The sequence below is a fragment of the Cervus canadensis genome, chromosome 7 (genome assembly GCF_019320065.1).
Source record: "Cervus canadensis isolate Bull #8, Minnesota chromosome 7, ASM1932006v1, whole genome shotgun sequence".
Classification (NCBI taxonomy): domain Eukaryota; kingdom Metazoa; phylum Chordata; class Mammalia; order Artiodactyla; family Cervidae; genus Cervus; species Cervus canadensis.
The window spans coordinates 55,543,628-55,551,899 of NC_057392.1; the positions used below are offsets into that span (position 1 = coordinate 55,543,628).

The following is an 8,272-nucleotide window of genomic DNA, read 5'->3' on the forward strand; positions in this document are numbered from 1 at the left end:
GAGTGCTCTGACATTCATTGTCACAAGGAATGCTCTTGGCAGTCTCCACTTGTTACACTTGCATACTCTTGCATTTGCTTCTCCTAAAGTGTTTGAGTATGATGATGGATAGAGTTGTCTGGTATATTTATGGGCATGCAGCTAGGTGTGATGGCGCATTTGCTTCTGCAGAGGCTGAGTGTTTGAGTGTGTGTAGCTGAATGTGCACATGTGTGAGTGAAACTATGGAATGTGTATGTGCATAGCACTGAGTGAATATAAAAAATTGTATAGATGGAGCAGCCTGTGTGGAATCGCGTGGGCCTGTGCATGGACAGGATTTACTTTTTTTTAATAAGCTACTTTAGATTGTGCAGCCTCCTCTCACTTCTGTGATTGATTTCACGAGGGTAATGGTGCGTAAAAGCGCTGGTGAGATCTGGGGGCGCCTCCTCGTCTGACGTCAGAGAGAGAGTTTAAAAAGGGGGAGTCGGAGGAGAGCACACAAGCCGCCTTAGGAGAGGCAAGGTTCCAGCCGTCGCTGCTGCCTGCGATCAGCTCCTAGAGTTTGACCAACCGCACTCTAGCTCGGCTTCGCCGCCGCCGCCGAGATGCTGTCTTGCCGCCTCCAGTGCGCGCTGGCCGCCCTCTCCATCGTCCTGGCTCTTGGCGGCGTCACCGGCGCGCCCTCGGATCCCCGACTCCGTCAGTTTCTGCAGAAATCCCTGGCTGCTGCCGCTGGCAAGCAGGTAAGGAGACTCCCTCGACGTCTTCCTTCCCCTCACCCGAATCCCCTAACCTTCCCAAGCCTTGCCCCTGCTCCCTTGGGTGAATTTGAGGTGCTCCCAAAGTGCCGGTGCGTTTTTGGGTCCCTTAGCCACCATAACTCTCGGGAAAACTTTCAAAGTCCAGAATACCTTTTTACCTTTTTTTTTTTTCTTTCCCGATCAGCGCAGTAGGTCACAGTTCAGGTGAGTTCTTTGGCATTCGAGACAATTCCAAGACCTTGGTTAACTGAGCTCGAAGGGATAATGGCATCTCTCCCGGGTGCTGACCGCGGGAGGTGCTGACCCAGGTGCTGAAAGCGCGGACCTCTGAAGCAGCTAGGCAGTACCTCCCTCCCATGCAGCGGGACTGGGGGCGAAAGGGCACTGTACAGCCAGAACATAACATGTTTACGGTTGTGAAAGGTCTCATTCCCCAACAAGTGACTTAGTAAAAGCGGTAAGAACAATTCTAGTTTGTAGCTCATGATATGGACATTGAATTAAACTGTTGGCTTATGTTTCACCTTTGCAAAACTAACGATCTATTTCCTTCTTTGTGTGTGTTTTAAACTTACAGAAGCAGAAAACTCGCCCAAACATTTGAGTTTTTAAAGCTTCTTTGTGTAACTTGGTGGTTGTAGCAACCGCCCTTGATTTTTTACATCCATAACTGATTTTAAGTGTCACAAAAAGTCCATAGCTGGGAAAATTGGGGTTTGGTTGTGGTTAAACCTGCATTTCAAACCAAGCTTTTTTGTCTTTTCTTCTTCACCATCCTAATTTTCATCCTCTTTCTTTCTGTCTTCCTTCCACCCCATACAGGAACTGGCCAAGTACTTCTTGGCAGAGCTGCTGTCTGAACCCAACCAGACAGAGAACGATGCCCTGGAGCCTGAAGATTTGTCCCAGGCTGCTGAGCAGGATGAAATGAGGCTGGAGCTGCAGAGATCTGCTAACTCAAACCCGGCCATGGCACCCCGAGAACGCAAAGCTGGCTGCAAGAATTTCTTCTGGAAGACTTTCACATCCTGTTAACTTTATTAATGATTGTTGCCCATATAAAACCTCTGATTCCTCTTCTCCAAACCCAGTCTCACCTCCCTAATCCCTCCAATCCTCAGTAAGACCCTTGTGTTAGAAATTGAAGGCTGTAAATACAAAATAAAATTATGGTGAAATTATGAAAAATAAGACTTTGGTTTCTTATTGACTTAAATATTTCTGTTCAATGATAAATGACTTAATATGTGATTTCAGTCAAGTTATATGATATATATACTCCAAATCTCACAGATATAGTATATAAAATTCCCTGTGGTAATAAAAATTATGTTTTAGTTGGTAACTCTGATAATTTGAGTTATTTTAAACATAAATAATTTCAAATGATTTTATGAATTCTAATTTTAATCCAGTGATAATTATTGGAAGGGGCTGCCACAAACATGTATTACATTTTAAATACACTTAAAATTATATGTAGAAATGAATATTAGTATTAATGCTAATTAATTAATTAGCAGGGTGAAATATCCAACTAACCACCAGGCTGATATGTAAAATAAATAATATATTAAAATTGAAAGGGATAAATCACTTAGAAGTTGGAGGAAAGAAGCTGGTTTAAATAGCTAAAATAAAGTTTTGAGCTTTTAAAATGTATTTATAGTTTGTGAACATTTATCTAGAGAAAAACATTGCTTTAAAATCTTTGTAACTGAACAAGGTTAACTGGCTGCTTCTGTTTTAAAAGTAAGCTAATTTTTTTCCTCAAGGGAAATATTAGTTTAATTATAAGATTCCAACATGAAAGCTATGGGTTTCAAGAAACACACGTGCTGGGTCACCTCAGTGACTGTTACACTCTTAAAGGTATTGGAGTACAATATCATAATCACAGAATAAGAGGAGAGATCTCAGATTTTCTTTTGATTTTATCAAAGTGAAAGTAAAATAAAAGTGCAAACGATAATAAAAAATATTCGGTATACACTAACTATTATTATCAACACTATAATAAACTAAGAGGGTCTTCCCAGGTGACATAGTAGTAAAGAATCTGCCTGCCAGTGCAGGAGGTGCAGGTTTGATCTCTGGCTTGGGAAGATCCCCTGGAGGAGGAAATGACAACCCACTCCAGTATTCTTGCTTGGGAAATCCTATGGACAGAGGAGCTGGGTGGCCTACAGTTCATGGAGTCACAAGTATTCGGACACAACTGAACAACTGAGCATGCAACATGCTAAGTGGTATTTGCTCAAGACAGATAAAAACATTGCTGATTTAACTCACAGAGACCTTAAAAAGGTGCCCCTCTGGGGATGTGTGTTTTAACTATCAACTGTATTTCAAAATAACTGCTAAAAGAAGAAACTAAATATAAACACATGAAGTGTGATAGTTGCTCAGTCGTGTCTGACTCTTTGCAACCCATGGACTGCAGTTTGCCTGGCTCCTCTATCCATGGAATTATCTAGGCAAGAATACTGGAGTGGATAGCCATTTCCATCTCAAGGGGATCTTCCTGATCTATGGACTGAACCTGGGTCTCTTGCATTGCAGGCAGACTATTTACTGAAGTGCAATAAATGCATAAAAATCAGTATACATCTATGGAGTACAAACTTACTAGTGGGAGCATATAAACATCTAAGAGGAATTTTTTATTTTATAGAAAATATTTATGTTAGATAATACATATTTTTAATATATTAATGAACATTACTTAGTGGAAGTTAATTCCTAAACAGCTGATCAAATGAGAAATCTAAGCCACTTTATTAGTCTCTGTGAAAACAGAACATCCTTCCAGGTACTGGTGCACCTTTTATTTACAAGACCTTGAGGAGGGAATTAATGTGCCCACTTAGTAGGGATCTGTCTGTGTTAAATACATTATGTTTGTTTGGTTACCAACCAACTCATTTCAGTTCAATTCAGTTGCTCAGTCATGTCCGACTCTTTGTGACCCCACGGACTGCAGCATGCCAAGCTTCCCTGTCCATCACCAACTCCCAGAGCTTACTCAAACTCATGTCCCTCATGTCGGTGATGCCATCTAACTATCTCATCCTTTGTTGTCCCCTTCTCCTCCTGCCTTCAATCTTTCCCAGCATCAGGGTCTTTTCAAATGAGTCAGTTCTTCATATCAGGTGGCCACAGTATTGGAGTTTCAGCTTCAGCATCAGTCTTTCAAATGAATATTCAGGACTGATTTCCTTTAGAATTGATTGGATTTCCTTGCAGTCCAAGAGACTTTCAAGAATCTTCTCCAACACTACAGTTCAAAAGCATCAATTCTTTGGTGCTCAGCTTTCCTTATAGTCCAACTCTCACATCCATACATGACTACTGGAAAACCCATAGCTTTGACTAGATGGACCTTTGTTGGCAAAGTAATGTCTCTGCTTTTGAATATGCTGTCTAGGTTGGTCATAACTTTTCTTCCAAGGAGCAAGTGTCTTTTAATTTCATGGCTGCAGTCACCATCTCCAGTGATTTTGCAGTCCAAGAAAATAAAGTCTCTCACTGTTTCCTTTGTTTCCCCATCTATTTGCTACAAAGTGATGGGACAAGATGCCATGATCTTAGTTTTCTGGAGCTTGAGTTTTAAGCCAGCTTTTTCACTCTCCTCTTTCACTTTCATCAAGAGGCTCTCTAGTTCTTCTTTGCTTTCTGCCATAAGGGTGGTTTCACCTGCATATTTGAAGTTATTGATATTTCTCCCAGCAATCTTGGTTCCAGCTTGTGCTTCATCCAGCCTGGCATTTCACATGTACTCTGCATATAAGTTAAACAAGCAGGATGACAACATACAGCCTTGAGGTACTCCTTTCCCTATTTGGAAACAGTCTGTTGTTCCATGTCCAATTCTAACTGTTGCTTCTTGACCTGCATACAGATTTCTCAGGAAGCAGGTCAGGTGGTCTGGTGTTCCCATCTCTTTCAGAATTTTCCACAGTTTGTTGTGATCCTCACAGTCAAAGTGTTTGGCATAGTCAACAAAGCAGAAGTAGATGTTTTTCTCAAACTCTCTTCCTTTTCCAGTGACCCAATAGATGTTGAAAATTTGATCTCTGGTTACTCTACCTTTTCTAAATCCAGCTTGAACATCTGGAAGTTCATGGTTCACAACTCAGTAGAGTGATATAATCACATTACTATGATTAAAGCCCATAAGAGAACACGACTTAATTGTTTTCTGAGCAGTGCATAGATTCTATGAGTGCCAGGAGATTTTTTTTTTTTTTAGTTGGAGGCTAATTACTTCACAACACTTCAGTGGGTTTTGTCATACATTGACATGAATCAGCCATGGAGTTACATGTATTCCCCATCCTGATCCCCCCTCCCCCCTCCCCCTCCAACTGATCCCTCTGGGTCTTCCCAGTGCACCAGGCCCGAGCACTTGTCTCATGCATCCCACCTGGGCTGGTGATCTGTTTCACTATAGATAATATACATGCTGTTTCTTTCGAAAACATCCACCCTCACCTTCTCCCACAGAGTTTTCAAAAGTTCTGTTCTTGTACTTCTGTGTCTCTTTTTCTGTTTTGCATATAGGGTTATCGTTACCATCTTTCTAAATTCCATATATATGTGTTAGTATGCTGTAATGTTCTTTATCTTTCTGGCTTACTTCACTCTGTATAATGGGCTCCAGTTTCATCCATCTCATTAGAACTGATTCAAATGAATTCTTTTTAATGGCTGAGTAATATTCCATGGTGTATATGTACCACAGCTTCCTTATCCATTCGTCTGCTGATGGGCATCTAGGTTGCTTCCATGTCCTGGCTATTATAAACAGTGCTGCGATGAACATTGGGGTGCACGTGTCTCTTTCAGATCTGGTTTCCTCAGTGTGTATGCCCAGAAGTGGGATTGCTGGGTCATATGGCAGTTCTATTTCCAGTTTTTTAAGAAATCTCCACACTGTTTTCCATAGTGTGCCAGGAGATTTTAAGTTTTTAGTATCATCTTTAGTTGTCCATTCCCAACAGTAGTATGGAAATAATTAGTAATAATTATATAGCTATGTACCCACATATCTATATCTATTCTATTTATTCTTTATTTAAAGATTAAATTGAATGAACATTTAATCAGAGTCAGATGCCTTTCAGTCTCAGTTTTGTCACCTGCAAAAGCAGAAAGTCGTAGGTACTTCTCTGGTGTTCCAGTGGTTGAGAATCCATCTTGCATTATGGGAGGCATGGATTTGATCTCTGGGTTAGGAACTAGGATCCCATATTTCCTGAAACAACTGGGCCAGTGTGCTGCAGCTAGAGAGTCATTGCATTGCAATGAAAGATCTCATGTGACACAATGAAGACCCCACATGCCACAGCCAAACAAATAAATAAATTCTTTTTTTTTTAAGTAGGAGGTCATACTGGCAAAGGTAGTCATATCCCTTCCAGATATGCCTGCCTTTTTGTGCATTGATATTGACAAAAGAGTGAAGGGAATACTGATTTCTGGTCATTTTAATCAAGATATGGAGCATAGTTTGTTTGTTTTAATATATAGAAGGCTTTACATTTTACTTCTCATTTAGTTCATTTGTGTTCCTCTTAAGTTTTATTCACTAGAAGATTCTAATATTCTAGCTTGTTTATCATCTAACCACAATGAGTCTCTCAGATTATATTTTTCTTCCTCTTAACACAACCACAGGCTTCAGCAGACCTAAACTATCTACTATTTCTTTTAATGGGAGAGCTTGGGCAAGGTGCTCTTGTTTTCTGGGCCTCAAGTTTCCCCATTTGAAAACAGGAATACTAATAAAATCAATCCCTTAGAGTAATGAGGATTCAGCAAGACCGTGTGTTTATAGTTCTTAGCATGTAGTAAACACTTGGTAAGTTAGATGTCACAATTGGTATTATTTCTATTATCACATGTGCTGTGTTTTCTAGCCTTTCTTCCTTTGCTTTTGGTATTTCCTGTCATTTTTGCAGGCCTGAATCTAAGCCAGCCTTTAAGACTTGTTTTATATGCTTCTTGTTCCATAAAAGTCTTGCTTTGAGCCCTCAATTGGGATATTACCCTTCTCTGACTATTAATCTGCATCTCTTCCAAGGTGTTTACTTATCACTTTAACCCATTTTTTTATATTAATAGTTACATGAGTATATGTTAGAAAGCATTTGTGTGTGAACATCCAATGACTAAGTATATGTCAGATTCACATGCAAGGTGAAATCAGGCATTGCATGTAGCGGGTTCTCAGTGTTCACTGAAGAATAAATGAATGATCCCTGAGCTTGTCTCATGTGAAACAAATCTCTATTACTAGGCAATGACATTTTTTCTTAAGAATAGCATAGGAAAATGGCATTAGTGGTTAGTGTACATGATGCTGGTGTGACTCCAGAAAGACACAGCACGTGGTTATAACTTTAATAACCACTGAGGTATGTGACTAGCAGACTCACTCATTTTGCATGCTGAAATTAGTCCAGTATTCTTTAAACATTTTAGAGAGTTCCTCAGATAGAGCCTGCTTAACTGTCCACCGGCTACGGGCTCACAGTTATAGAGAATCAGATTCTTTAGCACTTTTATAACATTTGTTTATTTTAAGATCATGCAAATTCACACTTGGTCCTAATACAGGACCAGTTTTTTGGCCTTGGCTCAAACTATTCTCCAATAAAGAGATAATTTTGTTTTGTGATGACACAAAAATATACCTTCAATTCTGAAGAGTAGACATAAAAAGAGCCCTGAGATTATCTCTTCCTCAGCACTCATTTTACTGGAGGCTGACATATGGAGATACTGCCCAGGATATGCAGTAAGTTGATGTAGAGTCTGAACAAAGTCAAAGTTTCCCCTCTTATACCTCAGGGTTATTTTGATGATTTTCCTACACTGTCCCTCAAGGAATCTGACCTTCTAGATAATTGTTGTGTTCCATTAGTTCCATTAATTGTTGTATTCCATTAGTGAATGTTGATTTTGTCCCTGGAACTTCTTCACCTTCCCCCAAACAACTGGTCTGCATCTGAGAAAAAAATAAGACAGTCGATACAAAATAGCTTCCCGTGGTTATAGAAAAAATGTTAGGAAGAAATGGAAAAGGTATGGATGAAGAAAAAGAAAATTCAAGGGAGACAGTCTTTGACTAAATTAGACCCAAGAAGCAAAGACAGACCCAAGAAGCAAAGGACTTAGACTAAGGCCTTCCCCAGCAGGTGGTGGATGGACTGGTAGCCAGGAGACAGGGCTGTGCCTGGGAAGGTGGTCTTCAAAGACGTTCTGATACACATCCGTGGGACCCAGGAGGAGACACTTCAGTGACCTCTGCTTCTGCAGTAAGTGAGAATGAGTGCCTTAATTCTAGGTGTTCAGTTTCTTGTTACCTAGCATGTGCCTCAGGGTCAAGGACTTGCTGGACACTAGGGGAAAAAGTTTGTATGGTATGCTTTCAGGGAACCGACATATTTTTTAAAAATGAGCAAATGCTATAATGGAGGTTTGTCTAGACTGTTGGGCTTCCCTGGTGGCTCAGAGAGTAA

The 8,272-nt window shown here is 40.3% G+C and overlaps 1 protein-coding gene across 1 annotated transcript; it reads left to right on the forward strand.

Annotated features, from left to right (window-relative positions):
- The first annotated feature begins 449 nt into the window (after positions 1 to 449).
- On the forward strand, positions 450 to 1,934 carry SST (somatostatin). The gene is made up of 2 exons (XM_043473447.1): positions 450 to 728; positions 1,569 to 1,934. Exons 1-2 carry the CDS (start codon positions 591 to 593, stop codon positions 1,779 to 1,781), a joined length of 351 nt encoding a protein of 116 aa, XP_043329382.1. The 5' UTR covers positions 450 to 590; the 3' UTR covers positions 1,782 to 1,934.
- The last annotated feature ends 6,338 nt before the right edge of the window (positions 1,935 to 8,272 follow it).